Below are 18752 nucleotides of genomic sequence, written 5' to 3'. Positions count from 1 at the left end.
CCGAAGAAAGGCAACCGGCAATTTTCGAACGTTAAGAAATCCGGGAACCGAACGTCCCTGCAGCCGGAATGGTCGCATGGAAATTACGCTTTAGTTATTCAGCTGGTCGCGGAGTCGACGGTTGGTTCGGGAAACCACACGATTACAGCTGCGAACTGGAGTAAACGAATTACGTCGAGGGTTACCGCCGCCAGCTCAAGATTCCCTCGAGGGTGTCGCGCAGTCGTCGTTTGGCTTTCGGCTTTCGGCTTTCGGCTTTCGGCATCGGCTGCAAGTAGGGGCGGAGATATTTTGACGATGCGTTAACGCGCGCCTCCATTTTCACGTCCCTAACGGAAACCACGTCGTCAAGCAGCGAGTCCCCGGAAATGATTATTATGTGAAGATTTAGTGACCCATGAATTTTTTTAAATATGTGGAAGGATTCGTCGGAGAGGGTCAGAGAATTTGACCATGCATGGTTTGCATATTTTTATTTTAATTTTGCATGCAAACCATGCATGGTCAAATTCCACGTATTCAAGGAAATAATTATTGTAGAAACGAATTTGGAACCGAATATTTAAATAATTTTAAATTCGACGCTTGTCCAATAATTCAATCTCCGCGAAAATCGCATACGAAGATTTGCGCAATTTTTTAATATTACACAAAGTTTTTCACCCGCCGATTGATCAACCGGCTAGTGTTGAAAGAGCAGCGAGGATAGAGTCGCTCACTAAGTACCCTAACATGACCTTCGTCGTCTTAAAGCTAAAACGGATTTCCACCATTGTCTGAGTTATACAATTTCGCGATTAGCATCGGGGTAAATTCCGAAAAGCTAGTTTCAAATTGTTGTCTACGCATTCTGTGCAAAGATCCATGATTGTAACACGGGTCGAGTTAAGTCCGAACGTTATTCGCTCGGGAATATCGAACCGGATTATATTCTCTGCATATTTACAACTGCAGAATTTCATCCGCAACCGTATTGTTGCGGTCGAGATGCTTGAATCGCCTTTCGAAGGGGTCAGGTATCAAATTTCAGACAAACTCACAGTCGGAGAATGTGAAATTAGATTCGTAAACAATTCCAATGCGCCCGACGCCATCGACAGTCGTGATCGTTAAAGGAAGGAACCTCGACGAAAAATTGAACAAAATGTTTCAACATTGTCTAGAAATTAGCCATCGGCCAGACTTCGAAGGCTCCTCCTCTCTTTCCCTCTTTTTCTCTCTCTCTCTCTCTCTCTCTCTCTCTCTCTCGGCTTCGTCGACGGCGAAGCGCAAGGAGCAGTTCCTGGCCCGCCCGGCGAACGTCAACGAGGTCGGTTTATCTCGTCGCTGCCAGAGTCAGCTCGTTTATGCCACTGGCTTTTACCCATAACTTTGGTGTGTACGGTAAAACCTCACCTATCCTACCGACTCCGTAACCGGCGACCTCGGCTCTTTGCAGTAAATAGGGAAACCCGCTCCTTGCCTAGTATTGTACGTAGTTGAGCACAGCTGGGTGCGCATCCGGACGGCGTTACGAGCTCAGGAATCCACGAAGCTCGAGTAAGCCAGGTTTTACTGCACGGCATTCTTAGCTGCCGCGTAGCTGGAACCCTGTTCCGTTGGTGTTCAATTTTCCTCACAATTCTCTGCAATCTGCTCAACGCTATGGGTTTTACAGAAATTTGCAAACCCTCGGCTGGCTCGCGTGTCGATTACAGATTTTCAGGGACTCAGAGATGCGTTAAGTTTCTAAATATCGATCAATCTCTAATCGTTGTATCTGTAATATTGACATTCGCAAATTTTATTTACTTTCTATTCGAAATAGTTGAACGTTTATGCCGGTTCATCGATTGTCTTCACGATACAAATTGCTAGATTGCATTTCAAACGGATCGTTGAATCGGAAGTAGCTGGTACACACTGCAAACATACGTAAAGACACCTTCGAAATTCATTTTTATACAGTTTGCCGAAATCACATAATCATTTCGCACATGTTTCAAATCGCGTACAAAAAATCGTTCACCAAGAATCGTGGAAAACATCTTCGATACACGTTTGTGAAACGTTTGGATCGTTAAATTTTTGCCGACGTTTGATTGACTCGAAAGTGCTGGGAAAGAAAACGGAAAAAAAAGAGGAACCGGATCCGATACTAATGCTACTAAAAAAAGTTTATCGCGAACTACACCTCGCATTTACAGCGTTTCAGCAAGATCCATTTGCCGTATAAAAATTATAGCCATTTCTCGGGAAATGATGGGCACCTCTATAAATATCGTTCTCAAGTATCGAACAGGATGTATACGCGATACGTGTATTATCCCTTTTTTTTTCTTCTTTCTTATTTTTTATATTGTGTATCCAGGAACGGCAGGAGGCGCGATCCCTTGGAAACCTGGATCACATTACTGGCACCTGCATATATACTATTGCGGAAGTAACGTAGGAATAGTAATATTGACTTTTAAAAAAGAAAAAGAAAAAGAACGACAATGGTTTATGTGCGCCTGGTACGTATATCATAGTAGTCGTGAGCCAACGTGACTCCCATTTTTCGTATAGTATAGTTTAAGAAAATAGCTATGCGTTTATATCGAACATGCCGGATTTCATTTTACTCCTTCTAAAGTACTATACTGATATTCGTTACTTGAATCCATTAGCAAATTTAATATAAGGATTTTTGAATACTGTAATTCTTTCAATGTAAGAGGTTAATATTCTTACGTGTCATTTCAAAAAAGATGATTGCCTAACTCCGCATCTTTGCAATCACTATGCGACTTCTTTTAACTCTATCTCGATTATCCCAAAATTGGTACATATTATTATAATCACTATTAATTATGGACAGGCAATAAAGAAAACATTGATAACAGAAGTCTCTCCGTGTGGTGAGGCCAGTTTGAAAAGTTCGATTTCTCTCGTTTATTGCGTGAACTCGAAAACTGGGTGCAGACCGACCGTGCCAAACTGCACCCTATGCAAGAGCCTTTATGAGCGACGATATAAATATTTTACATGAATTATTTTACGAACTTAGCAACTGACTTTGACAATCCTCACGCGTGGATCATCACTGGGATGGAAAACGTCATTGCAGGCTCCGAACTCAAAATCTCCGCTCGGTTCGCTCTGAAAAATTGCTCCGTTTTAATGTATAGTACCTTACAGCGTGCGCGAAGTGGCCGAAAGTATTCTAGATTATTTGAATTGTCCGCTGTTGCATAGTCGTAGGTATGTATATCGTTACATCTATCGCAGCATGTTCACAATGTGTTTTCCGTCTGTAAAATCCTCCAGAGATTTTCTAGCCGAATCCGTAATATTATGAAAAATTCATAACAACCTCTTTTGTGGTCGAAAACGTTAAAGCGCTCGCTTTGTATGCACGTACGAAGAACTCGAAAGCTTTCAAACCTACGTGGAAAATTTTCAAAACATCCAAGCGATCCTTATTATAAGGTATAAACTCTTTAGAGTTTTTGGTTCTACGAACGAGTAATAAAGCCTAGAAAAGTTCCCTCAAGTCATCCTTTAGTTTTGTCTCACCTATTCGGTATTAATAATAATATTATTCAGTTAACCGTCCGTCTGTCGACCTTCGATGTATTCGAATAGTCAGAGCTTGCCCAGACAGGCTGAGAAGAAGCCGATTTCGCGCGGAGAGATTTGACAAAGCCTTCTGGTTCTCTGTGAAGGGATCATCTCCTCTACACACAGGGCTTAGGTAGGTTGGAGTAATATCGCGAGGAAAGACCACGGGGAGCTAGCCGCAAGGTATCCGCAAAGTCTGACACATGCGGAAACATTGAGTCAAGCTCCCGTGGAACGATTTTGCGTGAGAAGCGAGAGTTCCGATGATTATATATTCTGGTCCTTGTGTGCATCTCGCTCGGGGATCTTGGTGGATGATCCCAGAACAGAACCAGTGACGGAAACATTGTATAATCGTGAACCGAATGGGTAGAACACCGCATCTGCTTCACCTCGAGCAGTTACAGTCGTACAATTGCGGGGAGAGATTTTATCCGGAGAACGATCATCGGGCGCAGACAGGAAAAAGCGATTTCTGTAAGCAGTTCTTATGATAAAAGTCTTGATGCAGCGGTTAAGCGTCGTTTTACAAGCCGCCCTCCGCAATATACGCGATGCTCGGTTGAGGGTCGTATAATGGCAGACGCGTATAAACGGGGACGCGTAAACGCGCTTGTTCGCAATACCTCGTAACGTGCATCGCAGCTACTGTCATTTCGTGCGAACCTCTTGAATTGCAGATGCCTCGCGCCTCGTTGCATATTGCGATATCGACGTAGCTGCAGCGACGTCATTCTTTTCAGAAAAGCAGGGACCGGCGCTGTAAATTTAATGATATTGCAAAGTGCGGTACCTTTGGAATATTATCACAAAACCGAAAGTCGTATATTTCACAGCTACGTGAGTTCTACTTGGAAAAAGAAAAACGAAAAGTACTCCCCGACGATTTCTTCTTCTTCGTTTTTTTTTTTTTATTATCAATTTACGGGAAATCTTCGTCCCTTCGGTTCACCGATAAAAATATTCTGCACAATGAACATAAACTCATGTATATACTCGCGTGTGAGTACAAGTATGGTGAAGTTATCGCAAATGCGAGCTTTTTGTCTACTTCTTATTCAACATTCGTGTAACTTTTCTTGCCCCGCAGGCGCACCGGAAGGTGCAGGTACATAAATCCCGATACTGTTCAAGCTCGGACCAGCAGCCACATGGCGCTTCGCCACTCGCTCCTATCAGCCACGTCGATTCACGCGGTGTCGAATGTCGTAAAAAAAAAACTCATGAATCGCGAAGTGCATTTTCCTCTTCCTTCAGATTCCCGGAGACTTGCGGGTTATCGCACTGACCTCGGATGATTTCTTTCTGTTCCAGGTAGTCAGAGCGGCGAGTCCTGTTCTTCTCCGCGTCATCGCCTTGGGTGCCTTTTTTATTTATTGCACGGTAAGTTGGCGATATTTCGCTATGCTCGGGTAAACTCTCCGAACCCTTGATGTAAGTCAGCGTGTCGCGGTGTCTCTGGGGGGGAAAAAGGCGGGAAAAGAATCCTTGCACCCTTCCTACCGTCCAAGTTTCAAACCTTTAACTTACTTAATCGGGGGTTTTTTAACCACCCCTTGTGATCCAAGCGACACTCGATGCTCTCGCTTCGAGAAAACTCCGGGTCCTTCTTTTTCACCATGACTAAACTCAGTTGTTTCGTTTCACCGTTCATATAATAACGGTTCGTGAATTTTTATAAGCCATTTTCAAACGGAATGGGAATAGTGGAAAAAAGTCTGCTGGGTTTTAGGATCGAACAGCTTTCATAGGCTCGATATTGGGCCATTCTTTAGCAGGCTAGAAGCTTGCAACTAGTCAAGATCTGCGTGACTATAAGCGTTGAAAGACTCCGGTTATCCCCTGTTGCAGACTATCGTGATGTATCCGAGGCCTAACGTCGTGACTTGTACGGTCAGGGTCTGGCTGCGCGAGATTGGATTTTCCCTGACTTACGGCGCTCTGATGCTCAAGACTTGGAGGTGAGTGAGTTTTATATGCGTGTAACGATTTGGAGATAATCGTCGAACGCAATTGTATATTTCACTCTAACGGATTGTCCCGATTCGAGTCGGAGATAATGCTGACGAAGAATGCTCCGTTGGAGATTTTCACGACTTATCGAAACCGGAATAAATGACCAATTTTTTTCATCTCTGAAAAATAAAAAAAGAAATGTATAAGCGTCTTGCGTTACAAAAGTTCAGAGAATTCTTATTGTATCAATATTAATCTTTCGGTTCGGTTGTGTGTAATCTCGGGAGTTCTTGCAGAACTTGTGTGAGTAAGGATAAAAATGTGGGATTCCCAACGGAGTTGAAAGGACTTGGTTTATTATTTAAGGAAAGAAGAGTGAGACTTGAGAGGTTTTACCCTTCGTGGAAACGGTGCTTTGGATAAATTGAGAATCAGCTTTAATTGACGTTACGTTTGAAAAAACATATCAGCGAGTCTGTCGATCGTTGGAAGGCGCGATTATACTATTGGAGAATATTGTTTCGTAAAAGAATTCCTCCAATTGTTGTGAAAGCCAATTTTAAGTAAATTGATTTTTCACCCCTGCAGCGTCAATATGTTTTAACGAAGGGCAATTTATTCGGTACTGTTTGTTCGACGTTATCAGTCGCGAAGGGTGTTCTTTGCCTGTAAGAGATTGATTGGATGGAATACCGCTACCAAAATAAAGGGAAAATTGATGTAACATCCGGAGATCTCGAACTCGCTGAAAGAATTACGTAGGAATAAATTTTCGTTTTTAAATTATGTATGAATCGGTACTCGTACCTAACTAAACGAGGCTTGGAGTCCTCGAATGCGCTATTCAAGCTTTTTCCAAGTATCTGGCGAATTTCAAGACACCGCATATTCCCTTAGGTTCCAGGATAAAAGCATTCAGTCTGTACCTTTGTACACTGCATCAAAGTGAAGCGCACGAGGATTAGAATTGTTTTGGATCTTCCAGGACCAAGGGAAACAGCTCAAAGGAAAGCGCAGTTTGATACGTTAAAAGCCCACTTCTAGAGATGGCGACAAAGGCAATTGCCTCTAACTTGTCGGATTTTCAAAGACGCGTATATTCGAGAAACGCTGCATGCACAGAATCATTTAAGTGAAATTATCACAAATTGACGGTTTGAACAAGCCTTCAACGAGATTTCGTAGAATCGTTAAATTCAAACCAAGCTCACCCATGACGAAGACAGACTCTCTTTGCTTATTAGCACAGCGTTCTGTAAATCGGCTAATTAATTCCAGGCCGTAGTCGTGGTCAGCCGTCAAATTTTGAGTCGAGTGCACGTTAGGAGAAGGGGTACCTAAAATTGCGTATGAAATATTGAGTGGGAATCAGTCCTACCGTAGAATAATCTGTAACATGTAAATGGCTTTTCCGAAAGTTGACGGACCCGAAACCCGCCCCGAAGCTTCCCGGCTTTTGCCGCAGACACTTGTGACGTCCTCGGAGCTTTTAGGGTCTGGGACGAAGCTGCCGGATAAAATGGCGAGTAGGAACGCTCTCTCGGTGACATCGACCTCGGGTCGTTGTCTGTTGTATAGGGAATCCTAGCATGTGGCAGCGGCGGGTAGATAATATCGTTATTGTAATGGAAGGACAATTCAGCTGCTTGTACACGCTTTTTCACGATTACGGTTACCGTTATACCGAACTTACCAACCCGGGTTGTAAGGAAGTTTTCCTCTCTACTTCTCCGTCGGATCGAAGCATGTGCGGAATATTTATGAAGCGTTATCGATATCGGGCAGTAAAATAAGCATTTCGTTTTTTCGTACTTTTCAAATGCACCAACCGGAACGTGACTATTATCGACAGAGTTTTCCAGTGCGTGTAGAAATCCCAACGGTCTTTAAAATTTTTCGGTTCACCCTCGGTTCACTCGCTCGTTTACCCCATCCCATTTAAATTACAAATTTTTCCACCGTTTTTCACCGTCCAATTTTCTCCAAATATCTAGGGAATATCACCCGTCGAATTATTCCTACGCTTAGCACGTTATGCGCGATAGTCGGGGGAATTCGCATTGCTACATGTCTGTCCAACTCCGTCACACTGTGGGTATAAAATGTACAAAGTGTAAAACAAATATAGAATATATACATATGCATATATTTGTCCGTGTTTGTACAGAGGCTATCGATAAATTCTAACAATTGACTCGTATTTTTCTCTTTTCTTAAGGATTCGTGCGGTGTGTAAGGAACGCATATTCTGTACTACATAGGGAATGTAGGGAAACGTGCGAAATTCATTCCTTCAGCTGGAAATAAGCCAGATTATTATTCCGTTCGCTGAAACGTTTTCACGATTGAGAACGTTTGTTTTTGCAAATTACGTAGGCGATTTTAATTCCTACCGCAGTTACACAGCAACGGCGGGCAGATCGGCCAAATGTTCCATAATAACGTGAGAGTTTTCCGTTACGATGCATCGGGTAACAGCGAACTCGAAACTGAATTCAAAGCGCCGAATCTTACCGGGGTTTGACAATAAGTGAAGCAATATTTCTAATGGATCGTAACAGCGGGTGCCAAGTTGGTAACGGCGAAGCGCACTTAGCTCTGATATACGGGCCACGAAGTTTAATCGAAGTATTTTCAATCGATGAGTACGTCCGCGGTATTTTCAAGACCCGGGAAAGTTTACCACCGATGCATAATTTGTACACCGGAATTCCGTATTCTCATGAAATATTGATGTAATCAATCTTTCCTACCAATATCTTCCAATCGTTGAAACGCCTACTGGATTAATATATCGTGGATGAACACGCGTACGACGCAATTTCGTTACTCACGACATACTTTGGTTAACAAGTCAATTCGGCGGTGGCTTTATCTTGAGCGATGTTGATCGAGTCAGCGGCATAAATTTACCATCAATAATTCACTGTGCCATATAATTAACTTGAGATGTTATTACATAGGTACACATCGTCGCAGAGAAAATAAAATAACTTACAACGAGTTGAATGTACTCTGCGAAATACCTCCGCTGGATAACTCGCGATTTTTGCTCAGCTATCCAGAGAACATGATCAATTTCTTTACGCGCGATTGTAACAATTTTCTTTCATGTGCAATCCGTTGGAACGCAGCATCAAACTGCGCGCTGTGCCGGCTCGATCCAATTACCATGGATGTATATTTCACTCTATTCATACTTTTCGAAATCTCGCTCGAGTCGAGTAATCGGTATCATAACGAAGGAAAGCTTCCTCAGCGTTGACTGTGTGGGCTGGTCGGATTGGCGCGCGAGGTGGCTTACACAGGCGCAACACACGTGCAATTAATCACCTCTTCCGATACAATTTGCTCCGAACACAAGACCTGTACGCTCTTGGAATAATACCGAGGACTCAGACGTCTCGTAATTCCGGATGCAGGAGAAAGGGTCAAATCATCTCTTCCTTGCACATAATTCCCGATCAATTTCGACGGAAAATTAGAATTACGCTTTATCTCCGTTCCGCACGACGCAACATGGTGCGGAACGGTTTGGTACATCGCGGCTGGAAAGTCAACGGACAAATTGCCATCACCTCGATGATATTCTTTCGCGACATCGATCAGCGAGCGGTGAAAAAGATTCGAAACTGCAACCTTGTTACAGTCAGCTACGCTTTGCCGGAAGACATTCAAAGCGATTTCTTTCTCCGTTCCCAGGGAATTCTGCCAGGTATCCCAGTAAGGTTCGCTAAGTGGAACTAATTCCCTACATGAAAAACCTATTATCCGACCTTCTGCTCACTTTCGATATACATATAATCAGATGAGTGAAATCAGCGACCAATCGTCTGAATATCTGAGTTTATTATTTTATGTTTTGTTTTTTTTTTTTTTTCATTGTTGTTGTTGCATTTTGCTCATTATTATACGTGCGTTATTTTTTTTAGAAGCTCCACAAATTTTTTAAAAGAATATTTCCGAACGACTGGTATATGTATAATCTGAAGGATATTTATTCGTCACACTGCAGTTTTATTACCTACACCAGACGACTACAAGTCTTTTGAAGCACACGTAGATAGAAAGTTGGGATCCTTGAGATATGACACCTCTTAAAGGTGTATGAAGCCGAAAGCTGTGAAATTTTCATTTTTAAGAAGAGACTATCACTTGCCAGAATTTTTACTGAATTTATTCTTTTGTGCAAAGCGATCCAATACTTTAACAGTTTTTCGCGATATTGATTGCTAAGATTGTTTTGAAATTGTTGGATAAGGTTTTATTTTTTCGTGTTTTTGATATTCCCGCTTCTAGCTGACTTCTGCAAAACCATTCAATCCCGTTTAATTATTGTAGAATGCCACGTGTATTTTTACCGATATGTTCCCAATTCCTCTTCTCCCTATTAGCAAAAATTTAATGAAAAATTGATTTCAAATGGAAATTCTACCTCTGCTGAAAAGTTACTCGTATCAGAGAACGGTGGATCTGATTGCTATTTATAAACCTGGAGTGTGCTTCGAATTCGTCAATATTCCGAGTAATGTGCGCAACTTTTCATTGCAGAATATCGGTGATATTTCGGGTGCGATCTGCGAAAGCGGTGAAAATCACCGACATGAATCTGCTGAAGCGATTGGGCGTTATCGTTGCGATCTTTAGCGTATTTCTCATGATTCGCACCCTCGTCGCACCGCCTGTTGTCATCGTGGGGCGAACGGCGGACGACCTCAAAGCCTACCTCTGCAGAACTGATTGGTGGGACCACAGCTTCACAACTCGTGAGTATACGCAAACGCTTATATATATATGTATAAAAATGGAAAAATTAACGTTGTAGATTTTTATCAAGCGATCGTAGCGCGGAACTGTCACGACGATGCTGAAAAAAGTTGGGTAAAAATTGATGTAATAATTTTCTGAGGCTCGTGGTAAGGGGTGATGGCAAACGATACAGTTGTACCTGGTACATCACACGGATCACACGGCTTGGAACGAGATATTCATTCCAAGTTAACACAGAACTGATATATATAACTCGGTGGATGTGTTATTAAAGCGTAGTGTAGAAGCTCGTTTTGGAGAAAGGCCTTTTCTCGAAATGTGTACCTAAACTCAACAAAGCTTCGGATCAAATTTCAGAGATCTCGTTAAAATCTGTGCTGTTTGCGCTGCTACGCTGAACTGTGTTTGTGCTTTAAGTGAAACTGCTAGACTGTTATACGAACCGACTTTTGTAAATAACATTTTCTGATACTAACAATGGGTGCCAGTTTTCTCGACTCGAATAATTACCGTCCAAGCCTCTCGATATCACGATTACTGGGGTTCGCAACGGAGGATGAAAACGAGTCTCCGGTATATTGATTCGGTCCGATGCCTTCGAAAATTGAACGGCAGTGTAGGAGTCAAAAGCTGGTTTTCGCCTCCAGCGAGCCGGCTGAGAGAAATGTTCTGCTTTAAAATGGCAAGACTTGTTTCTGTCGGAGTCTGACTTTCCCCTAAAAACATCTCTAATTTATATGACGGGGCAGGCTTTGCTTCATTATTATCTTTTCTTTGACGTACCTGTCCTGTTGCAAAAACAGTCTTCATTTATTTAGACGGTACCAACACATTCTCTCGACGCTGAAGAGCAATGCTTCTTGGTCACCACAAAATTACGTATCTTGTTAAACGTCCCGTGAAATGTCTGCACCGTGGCAGAACAAGTACTTTAATCAGGCTGGTTCTAATTCGAGGGGCTTGCTTGAGTTTAAAAGACGCGGACAGGTCGAGAGAAAAAACAAACAAAGAGGCAGTTATGACATCCGAATAACGAATCGAGCCAACAATGTCTAATTTTTTTTGAAATTTATCACGTCGTCACCCCCTTAAGGGGAGAAATAGGTATAGGACTACGTTTTTTTAGTGACTTTCATGAATTTTGTTTTTGGTAAGAAAGGAATGTATATAATCAATTAAAACTTTGAGAACATTTTATACATATATTCAAATAAATATCTTCATTTTTTTAAAAGTATTTCCTCTGAAAACGTGGAAGGTATCAGCTAAAAAAATTACGATATTTATTTGAATATATTTATAGAATGTTCTCAAACGTTGAGTTAATTATATATATATATTCCTTTCTTGTCAAGAAAAATTCATGATAATCACTAAAAAAAAAAAACGTAGTCCTAAACTTATTTCCCCCTTTTAACACTGGTGTAAAAAAACGCTTTTATTTTCTCGAAATTATTTGCCTGACTCGGTCGGGTTTTAGCTTCTTACATTTTAGCGCACATTCAGGCAATTTTTGAGTGTCACGCTTGTCGTAGGATATCGTGCGAAATGATGAAGAAATACGGTTACCGCCTTTCAAGGTTTTTCCAGGAAATTATTATCACCTTATCAAAGAATCTCGAGTGGCATAATCAGTGTAAATTGAGTGCAGGGTGTGGGGGAAATAAAAAAATTTCGCGTTAATACGCCCGTAGGTATATATGTATACATGTATGTACGGTGAAACCGCGGTACGGAGATTCGAATTTGTTGAACGCTGGCAAGGCAGGTAACCTTATGACGGTTCTTTTGAATTTGTTTCGGCGTTACGAATGACATTTTATTATCGAACCACCGCCGCCGAATCAGTCAGAACCGTATGATTTCTTCTTTTTGTTTTTTACAGCAGGCTTTTCCCGCGGGTTCCCCCTTTTTACATTTTATACGTTACGAACAGCGGAGGGGAAACGCGGCTTGGGCAGATCAGTGGACCGTTATAATTCTCGGTGAAATGTCTGTCACCGGATTAATTGCGCAACGCGCAAAATTCGATTACAATTTTTCTTTTGTTTTTTATTTTAATTGTTTTTTTCTCTCTTTTTTTTTTTTTTTTTTGTTGCTCTTCCCTCCCTTTTTTTTCCATCCGACCGCCCGTTCGCATGAAATGGGACCGGCGCGAGCCTGCCACGGGGCTGTCGCCAAAGTTGGTGAATTCGATAAAAGGACTTTGACGATGAGGCGTACACGCGGACTCGCGAAACATTCGCTACGGTACGTTATGGAATTGGTGTATGCGCGTGTCACGCGAACAAAGTTTTTTAAACTTTGTAATTTGCGTAAACAAAATAATCTTCTTCAACGCTACACCGTTCAGAACTTCGGACAAGCCGCTTACTGCGCAGGGATTTCTCACGTACGCAAAGCTTGAGTATTGTCTCGTCGAAATTCGAAAACGAATCTTGTACAAAGGGTGTCCCATTTTAATTGCACGCGTTAGAGTATCTCGAAAACTAGAGCTGCTGGTGGAAAATGTTTCAGACAATAATTGGTTGGTTCCCAGGGGGACATAAATTGGTGATATCAGTTCAGTCGTATCACTGCTTCTTAAATGGAAAACGTTTTTTTTTTTTCGCTGGAAACAGTTTACCCTGCAATAAGAAAAATTCAAACACAGGTGGTAAAAGTGCCCTGCATTTTCGCTTCGCGAATTATAGCTAGGCAAAATAAAAGGTCCGTAGTCTTCTGCTACTTTTAAGTATAATATGTATATATATTCAGTATGACAAATAGCCACTCGCTTGAAATTGAGCATTGTTTTTAATTCACTGGAACGAGCTTTCCGTCTCCGGAGGATTTGATCCAGTTATTTCCGCCGGGATGTTTCGAGGAATACGAAGCCATTACAGGAGACGCTGACACGATAGGAAGAGGAATGCTTTCAACTCGCTGCCGACACCCGGAACTCAATTCTCGACGGTCATTAAAATTGGTACAAGTAAACGATTTCTGGATGTGACGTATAGAATCGAAGCGTCGGTAAACTGAACGGAAATCAGTTTTAGATAGTCTTATCGCCAATTTTACACGTTACAGAGTCTTTAATTTTTCGCCAAAAAATAATCGGACCTCGATCAAATCTCTGTTGATTCCTCACAAAGTGCCCTAAAAATTATAGTCTGGATTATAATTTATCGCCTGGCAAATCAATCATCATATTTTACGTAAAATTTATTTCCGCACTGAAAATATTATTGTTGGAAAATTTTATGCCCAATAATACTCGGTAAACGACAGATGGTGTCATACGTTAATGGGCACGCTGAATATAGGCAGCCAAACTTTGTTCCACCGAAAATGATATACATACCTTATACTCACTTCCAGTAGGCGAGCTGTATTGAATTTTTGTAGGAGATTAAACTTTGCAAGCTGAAAGAAGTTGAAGTAAGCTTTTAAGCTGCTGATGAGTCGAAAAGAAAGTTGGCGATAAAATTTGCATTTGACTATCATACGGTGTTTCACTTTTTTTTCATTGCGTGCATGATAAAATACACATTATAATATGCAGAGAACTGAGAATGATGGAATCGTGTGCAGTTTAAAAATTGAAAATTTTCGCCGGTATCGCCGAGACGGAAACTGGACCATGTCTGATTTGAATGCAAAATAATTTCTTTATAAAATCGCGAAAAAACTTGGCTGACGCGCTATAGACATACCTACTGTATTTTTCTATCCTGGACGTCAGACGAAAAGGTTAATTGGTTTCTGATATATTGCGGTGATGTGGAAAATCAGTATTGCAAAGAACTATTGGACATGGGAGAAGAAGTAGTCATAAAGCGAAAACTTCTCTCTAAGTTCCCGTAGCGAATTAATGCCATGGCCAACCTCTGCACACGAGCCAAACTTTTACGTCGAACCAATCAGCCGCCAAAAGACTTTTGCGATTAAGCTTTTCATTCGTAAATACACCAACCGGAACGTCGCTTTATAGCGCCGATTTGGTACTTTTCGAATAAATAGAATTAAAGATGAGAAAAAATTGCAATAACAGCCATAATAATCTCCCAGTAATTATTCGAAGCCATGAAAAAGCTTTAGAAATTATAGATACAACTCTCTGGCTCTGACTGCCAACAATAAATTAAAACCCTATCACGGAGTGAGAGATTTACGAGTTCGCATTAAAGTTCGCTGTTTTTATTATTTAAGTATGTTATTCGGTGGCATCGAAAAGTAAGCATCCGATGAAAATTAAAACCTAGTCAAACTCGGTAGCTGTAGTGAATAATATGGCGTAACATAAATTCGCTTAAGCATTTCGCGAGAAATACAAAGGGGTGTAAAATGGATAGTCTCGTTAATTACGGCTTTCGTACAAAAAGCAAAAGAAAAGTCGAGTTAAAACCAGGTTCGCCAACAAGATTTATTCAATTTTTCCATTGCCGTTATACGTTTTCGAAATAAAAGACGTACCTGCGCCGTTTTCGCATAACGGGTGGGCATGACGCCAAAAATCTTTCGCCCGATCTTGATGATATGCAGGGGTGAAATGGCGAAATAAACCTTTTGATCGCGAATCGCGAGTTCCGAAGTAGGGCAGAGCTCATAAGATGTAAAAATTTTGTTTTCTTCACGCAATAATGTACCGAAAAGAAAGTTCGCGTAATGAAACACAAGTATAAATAAAATAAACTCATTCGCGAAGCCCGTCTGCGGTGATTTAACTTTTGTCACATTTATGGTTACATTTATTATCATTATTCCTTGATGGAACAGTGGTGCTAAAGAGAAATTATTATCCCTATCAGTCATGCAATTCAGTTTTTCAGTTTACGCAAAATACAAAAAAAGTTAGGACTTTGCATGGAACGTAAAAAGTGTGACAAAAAAAAAAAAAAAAATTAAAAGGGAAAAAAATTGTGTCACTATAGTGGCCTCTGTGACCGAAACGGTTGAAACGTGAATATTCCACGAAACAAGACGATTTGCGATCGTTGTACTGAAAAATTGAATAAAAAACAAAACCACGACTTCAGTCAATTCGGCAAGGATTTAATTGAACAAAACGTGAAACTAATGTGGTCGACGTACATACATACATACTCATACGTGTAGTAGGGATTTTGTACAGGGAAGCGAGCACAGACACTGTGTAAACATGCGCGTTTAGACACTGCAAAGATTGCCGTCGTGTGTTCAGCAATTGCTTATTCGGTGAGTGATTTAATTTGTTCGTTCACCAGAATGATAATAATAGGGTTACACAGCCGAAGCGTGGATGTTTTACTATGTTATGTATGTACGTAGGTGGTATTGAAGGTAGGTAGACGTTGTTTGTAAAAAAACGAAGTACGCGTAATTGTCTTATGCAGTGTTTGACATTTGACACGTTGTAACAATTTGGTCGAGTAAATTGAAAGACTTTGTCTGCTGAAATTGCAAAGGTGTTTGAAATTTTATCGCGCGTTTGTGTTAGTGACCATAAAAATTTTGTTTTTCACCTTTCGAATGTTCGTTCAAAGGCAACGCAATGATGAAACTTCGTCCCCCATTACGTTTCGTCGGTTTAAAAAATTGTTCGTTACTACGGTTTGATTAATGATCTTCAACAAACGGCCGTTTACACATGAAAGGGTAACCGAAAATTGTCAAACTACGGGCAAATTCTAGTAGTTACACAACGATCGAGGAGAGCTTAAAAGACCGTTAATCGTCACGTTAATTAAACAGGATTATTGAAAATAATAACGAGCGTAAGTGGATATGGATTATTCGATAAGTTCGGCGATTAGCAAACGAGCAATCAAATACTAACAGAATACAATTTATTTACAGAGAGAAAATTTTTGTTACGCCTAGGTTTACGTCAAATTATTTCATCCGAAGCAGAAGAAAAATAATTATTCCACCATATTCTAGTGATCTAAATTCTTTTAATCATTTTTTTCTTGCAGTCAAATTTTGTCTCAAACGGTTCAGCTTGCACAGCTTATACCGGGTTCACAACTAAGACAAGCCTTTTTTTCCGGCCAATATACAAGCAAAAATAATGCGTCGAGAAAAAGAAAATTCTTCGAAAATAAATATAATGAAAATTTACGATCCTGTTTCGGAAGACATTTCAGGAATAATACATTCTGCACAGTGTTGAGGAATGAGTGGAAATATGTGCTTGAATTTTGACTGCGAATTCGGGGCTGTGAATGAAAGTTATTGTGTTGATCGAATTGGATATCGTGAAACTGTGATATTGTTTGAAATGGCCACCCGCTTCCATTAGCAAAGTCGTAGTTCTCCATTGCTCCAGAAAAGTTTCAAAACAGTTATCGTCGAATCGTTAGACGTATAACGTCATTCATATACCTATCCGGCCACTTTGGAAAATTGACTGTAAATTTACGGGCTCCCATAATTCACATATTTTCTATATCGTTAGCAGAAATGTCTCGATAGTAATCGATTGTGATTCGTATTCCGAGGATACGGGTCTGTTTTTTTTTTTTTTTTTTTAACTCAGATTTTCAACCAATTCAGGTGAAACGCATGGCTGGTGGCGATTCATCAACGCGGATCCCGATACCGTAATCCCGATCCAGCCAGTCCCTCGCATAAGTGACGTGTAACCAAATTATCCTCGGCTTTTGACGCCTCAAGCATGGATCTGGTTAGGGAAGCCGAGGGCTGGGATGGCCAAAAGTTGCGTTAGTTGGCTCACGGGTCACGCCGGCGAATATGGGGTTAGGATGAGCGGATTGCGAGAGCAGTTTATAACAGCTTACGTCACCCAGACGAGGTGAACCCGGCTTTTGCAAAGCATTTCAGTGGCGTTATACATAATGTCGTAATAAAAACTTCACGTTCGGCGTCGGCTGTACGTAATTAGAATTATTGTTCGATGACTCTTGGCTGATCGTGAGTGCTACGAGGGTCCGTGATGTCAGCTTCCGGTTCGCGCAAAAGAAGGAGGGGACAGTTTAGTTTTTCTTCGTTGAAAAATGTTTGGTAAAAAAGCTGATTATTTTGTGCTTTCTAGAGAACGAGAGAGAAATAAGGCAAGAGTAAGCGAAGCCAGGTATTCGAAGCGGCAAAAAAGCACGGACGGATGCAAATTTCAGCTCCTCGACTCGGCTGATATATTGCTGAAACTCCGCTCTCCTTCCGCGGGTCTCGTTACGTTCTGTGTACTTATTTTTTCTTTCATTTATTTTCCTAAATTTCCTCGCTCTTTTTGACAATTTTAATAATTCCTACCAAAAAATCAGGCCAAGCGCGTGCTAAAATTCTTCGGCAATAACAAACAAAGAGAGAGAGAGAGCGGCTGGTGTGTAAGCTCGTGAGGTGAAAAGTTCGGTGCTTTCGACTGCTGACGGATTATAATCGGCAGCGTTCACTCTTGTGGACCGGGTTCACACAGAGACGATTATGGATTAGTTTAGAAATTTTCCATCAAGAAATTCCGTAAAAAACCTCCCTCCGTTCAGGTAACAAGACTGTTTTCAATTTCCTCGATGCTCTCGCTATCAGTCACACCGTCCTTCCTTCGCTGGCTTGCGAAGTGAAATATTTTCAAAGTGAAACACATCCGAAGTATCGTCTCTGGAAGAGCAGACGTTGCTACGCCCGACTCGGGAGGGAAAGATATTATCACCCAGCGATCACCTCCCTTTCCTCTGTCTCAGTTGTTAACCTTTAATCAATTCTGCACAAAGCAGCGCTGCATAAGTTCACGAGATGGAACATCGAGTCATCGGGGTATTCGCCCAGAGTGGGATTCAGCAGATTGGTATGTTTCGAGGACCGGAAACCCATTGTTGGCGAATGAGTTTAGCTCTTCAATACCGTTGTCTGCGCTCTTCTCTCCAAACTTCCGACGAAGATCACGGGTACTCGAGCAGCTTACCGGTTACTTAGCATCGAACGATTCGCTTCCGCCGTTTCACAGTCCGGGTTTAGGAAATTCCAGTGCATCACCGACAACTTCGCGGCTACGTGTTATTCCATTCTGGAAAAGCTCGTCAGACGTACGGCTTAAATTCCAATGTCGAAATTACTTTGTTTCCCACATGGTAGGCGCCTGCTTGGATTGCTGTCGTCTGTTTTCGTCCTCACCGCAGGTTATCGCGTCTTACATATCCTGTAATGATATTTCTTTCCACTCCAGTTTTCCTTTATCGCTCGCACCTCTGGGTGTAATTTCTTAGCATTATCTAGGCTCGAGTTACTTGCTAGTTCAATTTATATTCCACGTCGGCTCACATACTATGTACAGCTTTGGGTGCTCTTAGGGGGCTTATATCCCTTCGCGCAAGATATACTTCCTTCTGCACGTTTTTTTTTTTTTTTATCTCTTTATCTCTCCTGCCTCGTGTCCTTCGGTCTCCCTCCAGTCACGTAAACGTAGACTCGTCTGTTAAGTGGAACGATGTTTGCGAGAAAGTGTTTTCTCATTTCTTCGTCTT

General features: G+C 41.4%; 1 protein-coding gene across 2 annotated transcripts in view; it reads left to right on the top strand.

The window, feature by feature from the left end:
* Positions 1 to 18752, top strand: part of LOC124183117 (probable G-protein coupled receptor CG31760) — a 134986-nt gene that overhangs the window by 104447 nt on the left and 11787 nt on the right. For both annotated transcript variants that reach the window (XM_046571175.1, XM_046571184.1), the window contains 3 exons: positions 4897 to 4965; positions 5434 to 5543; positions 10090 to 10304. In XM_046571175.1, the coding sequence (XP_046427131.1) occupies positions 4897 to 4965; positions 5434 to 5543; positions 10090 to 10304 (394 nt within the window). The remainder of the gene's footprint in view (positions 1 to 4896; positions 4966 to 5433; positions 5544 to 10089; positions 10305 to 18752) is intronic.

Source organism: Neodiprion fabricii, chromosome 1, assembly GCF_021155785.1.
Source record: "Neodiprion fabricii isolate iyNeoFabr1 chromosome 1, iyNeoFabr1.1, whole genome shotgun sequence".
NCBI lineage: Eukaryota > Metazoa > Arthropoda > Insecta > Hymenoptera > Diprionidae > Neodiprion > Neodiprion fabricii.
Note: the sequence above shows the minus strand (reverse complement) of the source record. Positions and strands in the feature narration are given on the sequence as shown.